The sequence below is a fragment of the Bubalus bubalis genome, chromosome 3 (assembly GCF_019923935.1).
Source record: "Bubalus bubalis isolate 160015118507 breed Murrah chromosome 3, NDDB_SH_1, whole genome shotgun sequence".
Lineage (NCBI taxonomy): Eukaryota > Metazoa > Chordata > Mammalia > Artiodactyla > Bovidae > Bubalus > Bubalus bubalis.
In genome coordinates, this window is record NC_059159.1 from 172,433,466 (window position 1) to 172,450,319 (window position 16,854).

At 53.6% G+C, this 16,854-nt stretch overlaps 1 protein-coding gene across 4 annotated transcripts in view; it reads left to right on the forward strand.

Moving 5' to 3' along the window:
- GSN (gelsolin) overlaps positions 1-16,854 on the forward strand; it is a 61,242-nt gene that overhangs the window by 36,910 nt on the left and 7,478 nt on the right. For all 4 annotated transcript variants that reach the window (XM_025282359.3, XM_025282360.3, XM_044940549.2 and 1 more), the window contains 10 exons: positions 2,219-2,380; positions 4,301-4,450; positions 6,440-6,529; positions 9,108-9,240; positions 9,719-9,807; positions 9,972-10,187; positions 12,156-12,289; positions 14,628-14,718; positions 15,642-15,812; positions 16,444-16,618. In XM_025282359.3, coding sequence (XP_025138144.1) covers positions 2,219-2,380; positions 4,301-4,450; positions 6,440-6,529; positions 9,108-9,240; positions 9,719-9,807; positions 9,972-10,187; positions 12,156-12,289; positions 14,628-14,718; positions 15,642-15,812; positions 16,444-16,618 — 1,411 coding nt within the window. The remainder of the gene's footprint in view (positions 1-2,218; positions 2,381-4,300; positions 4,451-6,439; positions 6,530-9,107; positions 9,241-9,718; positions 9,808-9,971; positions 10,188-12,155; positions 12,290-14,627; positions 14,719-15,641; positions 15,813-16,443; positions 16,619-16,854) is intronic.

Sequence of the window (16,854 nt, forward strand, 5' to 3'; positions counted from 1 at the left end):
GATGATGAGATTTGCAACCTCAGGAGTTTGTGGGGACCACATTGCATGTCCGTGACGGAGGAGCCTGGCATGGACTTGGTAAGAGGCAACCTCCGCGGTCACTTCCAGATGAGCATGGGGCACTGAATCGTCTTCCCCAGCTGCCCTTCCTCACATGCTTCCCAGTTGGAAGGCCTCTGAAGCCAGGTGGAAAACAAGGCTCTGAGAAGACCAAGGCGGTCCTGCTGAGCCCTACCAAGAGGGTGCTGTCGAAAGGCTTCATGCTGGTACCAAGAACGGACACCAGAGGGCACTCCCACTCACAACAGGGAAAACATGTTTCTTCTTGACCCTGCTCAGGACAGTGGTTTGTTTCTGCCTCCCATCCTGAATGACCCTAGTGACCTGGGCTCTAAGCAAACCTGCTGTTGGGGGAAAATGTGGACCTTACAGATTCGTTTACACCCAGGTTTGAAACCTAGCTCCACCACTTACTAGCTTTGAGATCTCAGGCAAGTCTCTCTGCTTCCGGCATCCGTTCTCCGCATCTGTAAGATGGTGGTAATGACGCCTCCCTCGCAGACGACTCCTGCAGAACGCCCGGCACAAGGGCGTTATCATGTCACAGCCGGTTCTGTGTTCCTTGCTGTGTGTAGATGTAATAGGAACCCAACCACACTCCGTTTGTCCCTTGCCCTCATGGACTCAGTGCAGCAAGTCAGACCTGGCTTTGCTCTGCAAGGTGAAGCATCAGCAAGGGACCTGGGAGGGGAGGAGGGTGGCCACAGTTCCAGCCTTAGTGGCCCATGACGTGTGCAGCTTTGGAAACGGGAGACAGGCTTACACTCCGTAGCTTTGCCGCATGCTCACTGAGTGCCCTTGAGTAAGTCGCTTCACTTCGCTGGTCTTCAGGATCAGTGCAGTTGAGTTTCATCGCTCAGTCATGTCTGACTCTTTGCGATCCCTTCTTCAGTATACTCATGGGTGAAATGGGAAGCTTGTGAGCACCTTCTCTTCTCTGACTTGCCCTCCCTGGGGCTTGGGGCCGGTGAGCATCCAGGGCTGGGGACTGCTCATAAGGACACCCAGCCCACTTGACTTTCTCCTGTCCTGAGGGTAGTTTTTTTTTTTTTGCCTTGCCGGGCAGGTTTTTCTCTAGTTGTGGCGCATCGGCGTCTCATTCCCGGGGCCTCTCCTGTCGCAGAGCACGGGCTCTAGAGCACCAGGGCTTCAGTGTTTGCTGTGTGTGGGTTCAGCAGTTATGGCTCCCAGGCTCCAGAGCGCAGGCTCGATAGTTGTGGCCCCCAGGCTTAGCTGCCACCAGGCATGTGGGTTCTTCCCAGACCAGGGATCAAACCCAGGCCTCCTGCATTGGCGGGCGGATTCTCCACCACTGAGCCACCAGGGAAGCCCCCACGGGCAGTTTTGACCGCGGCTGGGAAGCCCTCCTGAACTTCCCCGGGACCTGATGATGACTGCGGAGGGCGGCACAGCAGGGGCTTAGATCGCCGTTGCAGGAGGAGGAGGCCTGAGGCTCAGAGAGGGCAAGAGACTTCCCCAAAGTCCCCCAGCACTCCAGTGGCAGGGCAGGGACTTGGGCCTGAGGTCAGTGCTCTGTCCGTTACCCACAGCTGCCTCTGAAGGCACAGCTGGGTGGAACTTGCTGCAGCGTCATGGGGGCGGGGGAGGGGGACCGTCTTGACTCTTCCTACAGAGCCTTGAAGGATGGGAAAGATTTGAATGAGCGCTTCTTAAAGCGGGTTTTGCAGAACACTTGAGCTGGAGGCAGGACGTGGAAGAGAAAAGCAGTATCTTGACTCAAGGCAGGGAAGTGCACTCTAAAACATGCCAAGCCAGTGTATTTACCGTTGGATTTCCCAGTGCCTTTATGATGCGGATGTGCGTTGTGTAACAGTCAGGGGGCAAGTGAAAGGCATGCCTTGTGCTTCCCTGATCAGGGAATCCTTTCCTTGCAGAATATCTTGGGGGATTAGCGTTCCTTAGAACATTCCTTGGGGAATGCACGTTTTGAGAAGGGACTGTTTGTAGCATTTTGATCCAGGAAAGTGGGCCCCGGGGTCTTTGTTAGAGTATGAGATTCAAAAGGCTTGCAGCAAGGTGCAGAGTTGGGGTATCTGCTGGAAGTCCACTGGCGCATGGGCCACTGTGCCCTTCAGATCATTCCTGTCCGTCCCCAGACCCTCTCCCCTGGACTAACGCTGTCTCCTTGACCCAACAGAAAGGAGGCGTGGCATCGGGATTCAAGCACGTGGTCCCCAACGAGGTGGTGGTGCAGAGACTCTTCCAGGTCAAAGGGCGGCGTGTGGTCCGTGCCACCGAGGTGCCTGTGTCCTGGGAGAGCTTTAACAACGGTGACTGCTTCATCCTGGACCTGGGCAATGTGAGTCCTGCCCTGCCCTTTCTCAGGGGCCACTGCAGTGCCCCAGGCTTGACCTGGGGAGGTGGGCTCATCCATGTGAACAGTGTGAAGACACAGTGGGGCGGGTCGCAGGGGCAGTGGGCCCTGTGCTGTGTGTATGAGTCAGACACACCCGCAGAGACTCAGGTGGAGGTATGTGTGGTGCGTACACTCAGGCTCGTCACGTACATGCGCACAGACCTGTGAACGGCCTCAGTGGGTGTGCAGTCCCCCTGACGTGTTGATATGCGTGTCTTGTGTATCTTTTATTCATGGTCACTCACTTGCACATATATGACGGGCATGTTCAAAACCTATAGGCTCTTGAAATATAGCCAATATGCTCTAATAACTACAAATGGCATGTAGTCTTTAAAAGTAGTAAATCACTGTGTTGTACCCCGAGGCTTACCTAGTGTTGTAAGGCAACTGTACCTCTATCAGGAAAAGCTATAAGCTCTTGCCAGCAGGTGTAGGCACGTCACCATGATGAATGTCTGCACGTGGAGACTTGGGTGTGTTGCTCAAGGACCCACGTATGTGCGTGTCATTGTGTAGTTGCACATGCTCACTTGTCTGGGGCTCACTTGTGTGGGTAAGTGTGGGGTGCACTTACCCAGGCCCACCTTATAGACGTGTGACACTTTGTACATATTCTTCCCAAATCCACATGTACGCATTCCTGCAGGAAGACGTGGCCAGACGTTCTGTCCCCGGCCTCACGTATACATGTGGTATAATGTCTGTTGGAGACGGAAAAGGCAGCCCACTGCAGTACGCTTGCGGGAAATCCCCTGGGCAGAGGAGCCTGGTGGGCTGCAGTGCATGGGGGTCGCAAAGGAGCTGGACGTGACCTAGCACCTTGCCAGCAAACAGACACACACTGAGCATAAGCTTGTGATGAAAGTGTGACAGATGCACAGAAGAGCTGTGAATTCTGCGTGTGCCGCTCGATGATCTGACGGAGTGGGCGTGCCCGTGTAGTTAACACCAGCTCAGGAAGGAGCACCGCCAGCCCTGGGAGGCCCCGTGTGGCCTCTTCTAGTCCCTTCCTCCCCATGGGTAACTCTCACCCCAGAGTTCCTCCCCCAGCAGTTCCACCTGTTCCTGAACTTCATGTTCCTGGAATCTTGCCTTTTGCTGTCTGACTTTTTTTGCCCAACTTTCTCTTTCCAAGGTCCATCCGTACTGTCGCTGCCTTTAGTTGTAGCTTGTTCCTTCTCCTTGTTATGTAAACTTTGCCAGTTTATCTGTTCTACTGTTGACGGACACTTGGGAGAGTTTGGGGCTCTTCCAAGGGATGCAACTCTGAGCCTTCTTGCACAATCCTTTTTTAAAACAGGTACACAATTTTATAAATACTAATATTAATTCATGGTTATTCTGCATGAATGAAAATCCACGGTAGAAAAAGAAAGAAAGGGAAGTATCATCAGTTCAATGATTCTCAGGGATGATGGTGAGCTGTCTTGAGAGCAAGCAGTCTGAATCAGACACTGCATTCTTGCACATGTCTTTTGGTGGACATTTGCATGCATTACTCCTGGGTATGTTCCCAAGAGAGGGATGGCTGGGTTGTAGGATATTTGCATGTGGAGCTTTAAAGAGGCACAGTCACATGGTTTTCCAAAGTGGTTGTACCAATTTCACTCCCATCCTCAGGCAGACATCTTTATGCACATTCTATAAGTAGGTGTACTTATGAAAAATGCACATCCGCAGCAGACCCTCATGTGCCCTGGTACACACAAGTGACCCCTGTTGTGCTTGGATGTGGGTGTGTGTGCTCCACCAGCCCTCATCAGGGCAAGCAGAGAACAGGTGTGCTTGTCATGTCGCTCGGCCGGGCGTGTATGAAGGTGGGCAGGGGGCGCTGCCTCACGTGGGGGCTTTGTCTTACAGGACATCTACCAGTGGTGTGGCTCCAGCAGCAACCGCTTTGAGAGGCTGAAGGCCACACAGGTGTCCAAGGGCATCCGGGACAACGAGCGGAGTGGCCGGGCCCGCGTGCACGTTTCCGAGGAGGGTGCCGAGCCTGAGGCCATGCTCGAGGTACCTGTGGCCGCGTCCCGGGAGCACAGGGTGGGGCTGAGCAAGGGGACGGGGGCTCATTCCTTCTCTCCATCCAGTAGGCAACTGTGGGGTGACTTAGTTTTTCTAGCAAGCTGAGGAGTCTCCCCCTGACCTTCCCCAGACCCCCCTGAGAGGCGGGGCTGGCATCCCAGGATCCAGTGCACCCGGGCTGTGAGCCACACCCTTCTGCCAAGAGGGTCGGATCCTCCAAAGGAGCTGAGCAGGAGGGTCTTGGCGTCTTCTGAGGACAAGCCTGGTGCTAGGGCCAGGCCAGAAAGAGACAATGGAGACCCAGTCCCCTCTTTGCTCTTCTGACCATTGCAGTTAGTTTATAACCCATTTCGTCAATTGCATGATAGGCATTGCCAGCCAATGTGCTTTGAGGATATATCAATAGAGGTAAAGGTCACTAGGAAAAGGAGGAGACCACAGGCTGTGCTTCGTGCCACTTGTCTCTCCTGCTTGTCTGGGGCTGTTGAGCGCTGGTTTTTAGGAAGAGCAGAAGGTGATTGTTATGGGGAAAGAGCTTGGACACCAAGCATGGCTTGAGAGGGGCAATAGCTGCAGCCATTGAGGCTGAAGGTGGCACAGAATGGAGGCGTGAAGATAGATTCTAAAGTCGCAGGGATAGGGGTTCAAATTTCTACTTAGCCACCTTATAGTGGTGTAGACTTTATTTTTCTGGGCTCCAAAATCACTGCAGATGGTGACTGCAGCCATGAAATTAAAAGACGCTTGCTCCTTGGAAGGAAAGTTATGACCAACCTAGACAGTATATTAAAAAGCAGAGATATTACTTTGCCAACAAAAGTCCATCTAGTCAAGGTGGTTTTTCCAGTGGTCATGTATGGATGTGAGCGTTGGACTTTAAAGAAAGCTGAGCACCGAAGAATTGATGCTTTTGAACTGTGGTGTTGGAGAAGACTCTTGAGAGTCCCTTGGACTGCAAGGAGATCCAACCAGTCCATCCTAAAGGAGATCAGTCTTGGGTGTTCATTGGAAGGACTGATGCTGAAGCTGAAGCTCCAATACTTTGGCCACCTGATGCAGAGAGCTGACTCATTTGAAAAGACCCTGATGCTGGGAAAGATTGAGGGCAGGAGGAGAAGGGGACGACAGAGGATGAGATGGCTGGATGGCATCACCAACTCGATGGACATGGGTTTGGGTGGACTCCGGGAGTTGGTAATGAACAAGGAGGCCTGGCATGCTGCAGTTGATGGGGTTGCAAAGAGTCGGACATGACTGAGCGACTGAACTGAGCTGAACTAAGTGGTGTAGACAAGGTGTTGCTTCTCTGTGGACTTGGTTTCCTTGCCTGTGAAATGAGAGTGGTAATCTGTGCCTCTTGAAAGTGAAAGTTGCTCAGTCGTGTCCGACTCTTTGTGACCCCATGGACTTTACAGTCCATGGAGTTCTCCAGGCCAGAATACTGGAGTGGGTAGTAGCCTTTCCCTTCTCCAGGGGTCTTCCCAACCCAGGGATCAAACCCAGGTCTCCCGCGTTGCAGGCGGATTCTTCACCAGCTGAACCACAAGGGAAGCCCTGTGCCTCTTAGCATGGCTGCAAAGGTGAAATGAGGTCTGTTGAAGGCATGTGGTGGGAGGTGTTGGTAGCTGTACTTATCCTTCTCAGAAGGCTTGGTGGAAATGGTAAACATCTGAAGGACTGTCCTGGGGGCAGTGGAGCACGGGGTCCTCATGGAGCTCCTGGAGACAGGGGTCGGGGAGGGACAGACTCCACAGGCAGCCCTGGCTGGGCTCTGCACCCCAGAGGCACAGTCAGGGATCCAGGACATCTCCAGAGGGAGTCCTGCCCCAAGTGGAAGGTTGCCGTGGATGGTGGAGGCAACATGGTCCCTGCTTGCGTGGGGAAAAAGCTCTCTCTGGAGCTCAGTCTCCTCCCTGGGGGGCGGCAGGCTGCCCGGAGCTCACCGCCACGCTTTCTTCCATCTCTCCATCTCCGCAGGTGCTGGGCCCCAAGCCGGCTCTGCCTGCAGGGACCGAGGACACAGCCAAGGAGGATGCGGCCAACCGCAAGCTGGCTAAGCTCTACAAGGTGAGCCTGGGCGGAGGTCCCTGGGTCTTGGGCTCAAGATGGGGGTGCAGGAGACCTGGGCTTTGAGCCAGCACGTGTAGGGGGTTCCATGGGGGGACTCGGCTTCTTACGGCTCCAGGGGACTTTGAGCCAGCACGCGTGGGGGTGCCATGGGGGGACTCGGCTTCTTACGGCTCCAGGGGACGCCCGTCTGCAGCCTCTGCGCTTCTGCCCCAGGAACAAGCGTGTGGGCGGCCACAGACACATGGGTGCACTGTCACTGACCGGGCCCATGAAGTGGGGAGGGCGGAGGGCCGCGGAGTCCACGTTGCAGGATCTCTGGGGCGTCCAAGGAGAAAAGGGTTTCAGGGAAATCCAGCAAAGTACTACAGAAGTGTGTGTCTATGTGTGTGTTATGGGTAGTGACTTTATAATTTCTTCTCATGTTTTTGAAAAGCTGAGTTAAGGCTGATCTTGAGCGAGGGATGTCTGACCTCTGAGCCTGTGTTGCGCATGTTGTGCCCTAAGCTTATTTGTGGTAAAATAACAGCAGAATGAGGTGCAGATTCATATCACCACCGCAGGAAGACCACATTACTGATATTTATTCTGATATTGAAGTAATAATATGTATTTGTCGTAAGTACTAGGGTTGAGCAATACTCAAGAACATAAAAAAATAAAAGTCAATCTAATTTTATTAGTTTAAGATAGCCAGTACTATTTAAAAATGGGCTTTAATTACAAAAGTAACAATACTCAGTTTAAGAAAGTCAGCCTCCTCTCCTCCCTGCTCCTTGGGTTGCCATGGTTACATGGTTACCCGTTTGGTAAAGGAAACTCCAGATACAGCTTTCTGGGTCTCCTTATGTGTTTTTCCATCTCTATTTGATATTAACAGATGCAAGCTATTCATACTTCTTTTTTCCACTGGACCCTTTATAACGGCTGTGTAGTATTTTATTTTATGAATGTGGAAATCTCTGCAGACCCCTAATTGATGGGCATGAGAACGTTTCCGCCTTTTCTGATCGCTAGCAGTCTCTCTGTGCGTGTGTGCTAAGTATGGCATTGGGGGAGGTTTCCAGATGTGGATCGCTTGGGTCACAGGCTGAATGAGGAGTCAGTGATTGAAAATACTGGTTCTTGGACGGGGAGCTACAGTCAGTAACTGGTAGTAACCTATGGTGGAGAATAATCCCCAAAATTGTGTGTGTGTGTGTAGCTGAGGAACCTTGTTGTGTATCTGAAACATTGTATGTTAACTAGTCAACTAAACTTAAGGAAAATATATATATTAAGAAAAAAACCGTTAACAAAATAGTTAAGTATATTTGCCTCCTCAAGATGAAAATTTTTTGGTATATACCAATTACCATAAATAAAATAAATGACAAAAGAAGGCACCGCCTCTCGGGAGTTCCCTGGTTGCCGAGTGGTTTGGACTGTGGGCTTTCACTGCTATGGGCCTGGTTCAGTCCCGAGACAGGGAATTGATGTCTGCATTCAGCTGCGTGGCAGGACCAGAAAAAAACAGAAACACAAAAATAGCAGTTCTGAAGTTAGACTGTCTGTCCTACCCCAGGGAGGAAGGTTCTGCCCTGAGAGTAACTGACAAAAACACAGGTTCTGGACTTAAGACTGTCTGGCTGCGAATCCCGGATCCGGCGCTTTCTAGCTGTGCAGGTGACCTCACCTCCCTGTGCCTTGGCTTCCTTGTGAATGAAACAGGGGCAGTAATAAGATTACCTGTAGGGTTGCTGTAAGGACTAAAGGAGTTCTGTAACTGTAGAAGTTACTAAATTACATAAATTTTTTAGAACAGTGCCTGGCACAAAGTAAGTTTTCAATAAATGCAGAACACTTATTATTTAACTTCCTGACATGTTACTAAACTGCATTCTGGAAGGCTCCTCATCACCCTCACCTGTTTACCCGGAGTCTTGTCAGCTCTGGGTACTGTCAAATCTTTTGAATTTGGACAAGTAGGGTACCCTCAGAAAAGTTCAGTGAACTTTTTTTTTTAGAATAGTTTTTAGATTTACAGAAAAATTGCAAAGACGGTTCAGAAGGTTCCCATATACCCTTCACCCAGCTTCCCTTGAACATCTTAACATAACCAGGTACTTTTGTCAAAACTAAGAAACATTGTTTCAATGCTGTTCACTAAACTGCAAGCTTTGTTCCGATTTCCCCGGTTTTCCCTCCAGGTTCCAGCTCTGTATCCCGCAGGGCATGTAGACTGACATGCCTGCGTTGCTTTTATTGTGTACTTCCTTGTTTAAGCCGATGAGCTTGACTGTCCTTTCATCAGCTGGGCGGTGGTTTTCCTATGCCACCTGCATTCCCACATTTGATTCCCCTTCCCTCTCTGGCTGCCATTTCCAAGCCACACCCATGTGTAGGTCACAGATGTGGTTGTGAGAAGGTGGAAAAGGACAAAGAAATCCCACATGAGCCTCAGGGCTGTGTTTCTCCGCAGCGTCATTTGAGGTGGTGTGGGTTGTCGGCCTCTGCAAGTGCGGGCTTGGGGGCGCCCGTGGGCAGGCCGAGGTGGGGAAGACCACTCACAGGCCTGGGGCCCCTCTCATTCCCCCAGGTCTCCAATGGTGCAGGCACCATGTCGGTCTCCCTCGTGGCTGATGAGAACCCCTTCGCCCAGGGGGCCTTGAGGTCAGAGGACTGCTTCATCCTGGACCATGGCAAAGACGGGAAGATCTTTGTCTGGAAAGGTACTGGGGCGAAGGGAAGGGCTCCAACAGGGCCTTACACGGGTGCCCCTGCAGCCTTGCCGGAACTCGGCTTATGAGGCTGGGGCATACAGGGAGGCTGGGGCTCTGAGTCGCAGCTTCCCTACTGGCTGAGTGGCCTTGGTCAAGTCCCTTAACCTCTCTAAGACCCTGACTTCCTTATATGCAAATGAGGACAAGATAATGATCTTCATCACAGAGGGTTGCTGTGTGGATTAAATGCAGCAAGCTGTGTGTAGTTCTGAGCTCAGTAAGTGGGTTGGTGTGCTCGCGGTCGTTAGCCAGGACCCCTCGCTGGACTCCCGGGAGCTCATGGCGTGGTCAGCTCTGGGGCCTCTGGCCTTGGCTGTCCACCGTCTAGGAACGAAAGGGAGGGAGGCGTGCCTTCTGCTCTCCCTGGGCCGCTGAGCGCTGGGGTGCGGCCCTGACCCCAGGCCTCTTGCTTGCCTTCGGCCGACAGGCAGGCAGGCCAACACCGAGGAGAGGAAGGCTGCCCTCAAAACAGCCTCCGACTTCATCTCCAAGATGGACTACCCCAGGCAGACCCAGGTGAGCCAGGGAGCCGGGTGGGACAGTGAGAGTGGGCCCGGTGGGGTGGGGAAGGCTGCTTGGACAGGGTGTCTGAGGCTCCCTGGAGGACCCCGGCCGGGTGGCCTCTGCCCTCTGGGGGACTCCAGCCCAGCCACGACCTTCTCTTGCTCCATCCCTGCCAGGTCTCAGTCCTTCCCGAGGGCGGCGAGACCCCGCTGTTCAAACAGTTCTTCAAGAACTGGCGGGACCCAGACCAGACAGATGGCCCGGGCCTGAGCTATCTCTCCAGCCACATTGCCAACGTGGAGCGCGTGCCCTTCGACGCGGCCACCCTGCACACCTCCACTGCCATGGCCGCCCAGCACGGCATGGATGATGATGGCAGAGGGCAGAAGCAGGTACCCGGGGGGGGCTGGGGTGGGCATGTCGAGGCGCCTTCCAGCTCCCTCCCTGGCACCTCTGGCCCACCTCTTTTCTGAGGATGTTTCTCTAAGAGGCTTTGACCCCAGTTTTGATGGGTGGGATTCTTTTGTCTTGCTTGAGTTTTACAACCAACATGCCCTAAGCCCCTGCTGTCTTGCAGGCTCCCTGCAAGTGTCTGAGACCCTGCCCTTTCCATGAAGAGTGCTGGGAGGGGAGGGGAGGTGGGCACAGCTGGTTGCTGAGACCTGTGTGGTCAATGGAACATGGGGGGTGCACAGGGACTCTGGGAACGCAGGAAGGGCAGTGGAGGTGGGTGGTTGGGGCATCTCCATAGAGATGGGGACCCTTGGGTGGGGCCTCCGAGTATGAGGAGGTTTGCTGCCAGAGTAAGAGTGGGTATTCGGGCAGGGAGCTGTCCTGGGAGCCTGGTGCTGATGATATTCTCAGGGGAGGGCCTTAAATTCCTTGTCCAAAGGTGTGGCCTTGATTCTGTATCAACCATTAGGTGCTAGTGAGGGTTTTTTTCTTTTTCTTTTTCTTTTTTTAAAGGCAGAAATGTGACAGGCTCAGTTCTGTGCTTCCAGAACTTGCTGTGAAAATGAGCTCGAGGCAGGAGAATGGGAGTAGAGACCTCATGCGGAGGCCGTTGCCATAGTTCAGGGAAGGGGAGATGGCCTTGAGCCCAAGGAGTTCACCGAGAAGATGGAGAGGTGGGGAGTGGGATTCTGAGATGTTGAGGAGGTAGAATCAACTTAAAACGTTGATTCCATCCTACATAAAAGAAATGGCAAAAATGTTCGTTTTAATTTATTATTGGTTTTGTCATTGGTTCATTAGTTCAGTGGCAGAGGAGCATGCAATGAAAATGATCCAGGATAGGGCAATGTGGAAAGAGCCCTGGCAGCTCAGCGGTATGGTCTTGGGGAAGTTACTTAACCTTTTTGAACCTCACTTTCCTCATCTGTGAAATGAAGCTTAAGTTAAATGTTAGTCCCTGGACCGTAGCCTACCTGGCTCCTCTGTCCATGGGCAAGAATACTGGAGTGGGTTGCCATTCCCTTCTCCAGGGGATCTTCCCGACCCAGAGGTTGAACGCAGGTCTCCTGCATCGCAGGGAGATGTTTTTACTGTCTGACCCACCAGGGAAGCCCTTGGTAAAATGAGGCTTAATCCCACTTCATCACCTTCAAGAATTTTCGAGGTTCAAAGCTTCTATGTGCCAGGACTCGCGGCACCACCAGGTGGCGCTGCAGGGCTTCGTGACCGCTTGGAAAACCGTGTCACCCGAGCTCTGCAGAGAGATCTGCCAGCAGGAGTCATTCTGAGGTCACTCAGTGACGACCCTGCCTCTGCAGGTGATATCTAAAGTCCAGACAACTTGCTGATACAGCTAATGGCAACTTTAGTCATCATCATCATCATAATTATTAACAGCAGCCGCCACCTGCAGGGCCATCATCCTGTGCCAAGCACTGTGCTGGACTCGTGAATTAGCTCATTGGATCCTTACAACCTCCCTCATTTTCAGATCAGGAAACTGAGGCCCATAGACATCAAGCAATTTGTCCAAGGGTGCACAGCCTGCGAGGGGGTAGAGCCTGATTTGGCTCCAGGTCGTATATTTATTTGTACTCCGAGCCTGTGTTGCACTGTGTAACACACACCAAAAGCATTTTCTAAACCCCACCATGCAGCTACCAGTCCCTGGGCTGCTCCCAAGGAGGAGGAAGCACAGGGGGCCGGGGTGCACTGCCGGGATCTGAACAGAAGACCTGGGTTTGAATCTCGGTGGCTCCGTGATTCCATCAAGTTATTTCGCTTCAGGCTGAGTCCGAGGGCAATCCCGTGGTGTAACCGCTACCCAGCACCCTCTGGTTTCTCAGCTGGTCGGAGTGGGGGCCGGGAATGCCGCCCGATGTCTGAGCCCAGCTTTGCTCTGGTAGATATGGAGAATTGAAGGTTCCAACAAAGTGCCCGTGGACCCCGCCACGTACGGACAGTTCTACGGCGGTGATAGCTACATCATTCTGTACAACTACCGCCACGGCGGCCGTCAGGGGCAGATCATCTACAACTGGTGAGGGTCTGCGGTCCCGGAGGGCACACGCTGGGAGCCCGGCCACCGCGGGGGGCAGCAGGGGCGGAGCGGGGGGCACACGCTGGGAGCACGGCCACCGCGGGGGGCAGTGGGGGCGGAGCGGGGGCACACGCTGGGAGCATGGCCACCGCGGGGAGCAGAGGGGATGGGGCGGGGGGCACACGCTGGGAGCACGGCCACCGCGGGGGGCAGCGGGGGCGGAGCGGGGGCACACGCTGGGAGCATGGCCACCGCGGGGAGCAGAGGGGATGGGGCGGGGGGCACACGCTGGGAGCATGGCCACCGCGGGGAGCAGAGGGGATGGGGCGGGGGGCACACGCTGGAAGCATGGCCACCGCGGGGGGCAGAGGGGATGGGGCGGGGGGCACATGCTGGGAGCACGGCCCCAGCGGGGGGCAGCGGGGGCGGAGCGGGGGGGCACACACTGGAAGCATGGCCCCCGCGGGGGGCAGAGGACAGGGCTGAGGGGAGCTTGCAGGTGTGTGAACCTGGGCCAGCACAGCTGTGCTCCACTGGGAAAGGCTTTTGTCCCCGGGGCAAGACCGCTGGTCTTACTTCTCAAAACAAACTGTAAACTCATCTCATAAAAGCATCACATGTCCATTGTAGGAGAGATGTGGGGACTAGGGAGAAACGAACAGAAAATCTCTCCCTCAATTCCACTCTAAGTTGTGTTTATCCTCCGATGTTTTCTAACTGAAGATTGTTTTTAATTCTTTAAAGAGAGATGACATATTCACGACTTCTCCCACCTTGCTCTGAAACCCTCACTCCTCTGTGGGTGCCTGCCTTCATTAGCCTTTCACATATCCTTCCAGTCATTTTTATGCAGATAAAAGCAAATCTGGCCCTGTATTCCTAGTTCTCCTCCCTCCTCAGGTGAAAGATGGCCTGCTGTGTATAATGTCCTGCTCTTCGCTTTTTTTTTCCAGTTAATACTTCCTGGAGCTCAGACTATGCCAGTCCATAAAGAGCTTCCTTACTCTTTCTTTTTTTACAGCCACGTAATATTGCACTGTGCGGCTGTCCTGTAGTTTATTTCACAGATTCCCTGCTGATGCATATTTGCTTTGATTCCAGACTCCCACTATTACAAGCACTGCCATGATTAGTTGGCTTAAACAAACATCGTTTTGGGTGTGTAGAGAAGTATCTTTGGAGTGAGTTCCCAGAAGCTGGGTTGCTGGCTCTGGCAGTGGACGCTCTCGTCACTTTGAAGGTGGCACCCAGCTTCTGTAGATGGACTTTGTGCCGCTGGCCTTTTCACTGGTGACAGATGAGAGCATGTTTCCTCGTGGCCTCGCTGGTGGACTGTGCTATCACACTTTTGCTCTTTGTCAGCTTTAGAGTTGATAAAATGATATCTCAGTATAATATTTTTCAGTTCGTTTCTCTTACTGTGCAATCTCCAACTTTTCAAAGGTTTACTGATGGGTTTCTGCTTTTTTAAACTTGCTGAAAAGTTGGAAAAACAGTGCAGACAGTTTCCATGTACCTGTTTCAGTTCCCTCTACGGTCAGCTCTTACCTAACCACAGTTCAGTTTTCAAAACCGGGAAATTAACATTGTTGCAAGACCATTTGCTCCTCTGTAGACGTTTCTTGAATTTCACCAGTTTCCCACTAATGTCCTTTCTCTGGTCTAGGATCTAACCCAGGGTCTCAGGTGGTATTTAGTCATCATGCCTCCTCAGTGGCATTTAATCGTCATGTTCTCCGTCTTTTAATGTGTGGCAGTTCCTCAGGCTTCACTCTTCTTTCCCGGTTCGATGCTGTGGAAGAGCATTAGTCTTATTCTGTAGGTTGCCTCTCAATTTGACAACCTCAGACTTTTAAAAGCAGCTTGAAAGAAATGTTTCTGGACTAGGTGTTAATAATACACACATGGTACAAAATTCACGAGAAGGCTTTTAGAACATTTTCTTTGATCAGCACGTTGATCTGTTAGATTGCTTATGCAGATAGCACAGGTTAGTTATGGGATATTTAGACGGCGGAGGAAGAGGTGAGACAGAAAGTCCTCCACCACATCTCGCTGTGGGCAGGTGTAGGATGAGGAAGTCCACTGGCTGTGGTCGGATCGCTGTGAGAAGACAGGCTGCCGAGCTGGGGTGTGTGGTGACGAGCTGCTGAGCTGGGGTGTGTGCTGTGTTGCTTTGGCTCCTGGCTCTGGTTCCTTTTCAGAGAAATCTCTTTTCCTCTTGTTTGTCAGTTTCATTACCTGTAATCTGGAGATTTGCAGGTTTCTCAGGCCCAGGGTGACGGAGGGGCCCCAGGCTCTGTGCAAACCAAGGTGTTGAGGTTCACTTCCCTTCCAGGCAGGGCGCCCAGTCCACCCAGGATGAGGTCGCTGCCTCGGCCATCCTGACCGCTCAGCTGGACGAGGAGCTGGGAGGGACTCCCGTGCAGGTGAGCCCAGCCCGCTGCTCACTCATCTGACCGTCCCTCATCCCATGCATCCATCCTTTTGACACACATTTATGCAGGACGCGGACGCTGCGTCTGCAAACGTGAACACACAGATGGATCCTCCCCCGGCCCCCGGCCCTGCCCTGCCCTGAACCTCTGTGATGTGGTTCATTACAGTCTAGTCGTGGGAGAAAGAGGTTCATCAGACATGCAGGCAGAGGACGTACCATCACACGTGGCCTGAATTCTCACCAGCAGAGTGGAGCTGGGGTCTGAGCTCTGACCCAGCAGTGGCGGCTCTTGCTGGGAAGGGACCATGAGCCACCCCCACCCCCCAACCCACATGTGAGGTGATGTGCATTTAGGCAGCACGGGTCACAGCTGGGATCCGAAGTGACACGGGCACACAGGGCGGGAACAGACGGGACTGCCTCGCAGACCTCCTTGCACCTCTGTCCCACCGCCAAGCCCTCGGCCGCAGTCTGTACTGGCTCTGCAGGAGGGCTCTCTCCAGACCTGGAAGGCTCTTTTCTCACCACTCGGCCAGCTTTCTTGGCCGAGGCTGACGTCACAATCTGGGAAGAATGTCCACGAACCATCCCTGGCCTTCCATTTAAGGAAATATTTGCAAACATGGGCTCTCTGGGTTCTTGGACTAGACCCAGCCTCAGCCAGGCCAGGCCTTGTGGGAGGGGAAACGCCGAAGCAGTGCCCAGGGTTACCTCAGCCAGTAGGGCTGTCTCCAGCCTTCCTGCACCTCCTGTTCCCTGGCCAGCCCCACTCCACACGCAGACCTGAGCATGATGGGCTTGTCTGGGGGTGAGCCTGGGCCATGCCAGCTGCCCTGAGCTGAGCCCAGTGTGTGTGCATAGGACGATGCTCCCATCCCCCTTTCCTGACCTGCTCTCCCGTTTCCCTCTCAGAGCCGTGTGGTCCAAGGCAAGGAGCCCGCTCACCTCATGAGCCTGTTTGGCGGGAAACCCATGATCATCTACAGGGGCGGCACCTCCCGCGAGGGTGGGCAGACGGCCCCCGCCAGCACCCGCCTTTTCCAGGTCCGGGCCAGCAGCTCTGGAGCCACCCGAGCCGTGGAGGTAATGCCCTGGGCCCCGGACCCCTAGCAAGATTGGCCTCCCGGAAACCTCCCAGGCCTGATGGGCAGATCTCTGGGTGCAGGATCGGGTCGGGGTGGCTGAGGGGCTAAGAAGCAGCTTTTTGTACCTTGCTGCCCTGGCAGCAAGATTGTATGTCTTAGATTTCTCCTTGTTTCAAGAATGCCCAGTGTCCCTCGCATACCTTCCATGATGGCCAAGTCGTTACCTAACAGATAGTCCATTCTTCACAATCTGCATGTTGTTCTTGATTCCATCCCGGTTGGCTGCTGTCTTTTTATAGTGGAAGGTGCAGAAGCTGAACATAATCCTGCTGAGCAGCCTAGAGGACAATGGGATTATCACCTCCTTTGTTGTGGGTGCTCAACTTCTATTAATGCCTCCCCAATTTCTAGAATCTCCTTGGCTAAGCACGGTGCATTCATGGCTCGTGGGAGTCAGCTGAGCCCCTCAGTGTCCCGAGTCCTTGTCCTCAGCTCTGATGGGGTGCACGCTCCCTCCTCCAAGTCCACCCTTAAGAGCTGCTCTTGCTGCAGCGTCTCCTGGGCTGCGAGGAGTGGGTGAAGCCTTTTTACCTGTTTCCTGATTGATTAATTGAGCACTACCCTCCCAGGTGATGCCCAAGGCTGGTGCGCTGAATTCCAACGATGCCTTTGTCCTGAAAACCCCCTCGGCTGCCTACCTGTGGGTGGGTGCAGGAGCCAGCGAGGCAGAGAAGACCGGGGCCCTGGAGCTGCTCAGGGTGCTTCGGGCCCAACCCGTGCAGGTGGCAGAAGGCAGCGAGCCAGGTAGGAACGAGGGGCGGAGGGGCCTGCTGCTCTCTGGGGGTGGAGCTGCTGGGTTCCCCTGCCTCCTGTCTGCTCGGGACTTTCGTTATCCTCCTCCTGCCTCAGCACGTATCCCCTAACGTGTGTTCATTAAAGTGGTTGAGATGAAAAGGGGGCTTCTCTGGTGGCTCAGACAGTAAGGAATCTGCCTGCAATGCGGGAGACTTGGGTTTGATCCCCGGGTCGGGAAGATCCCC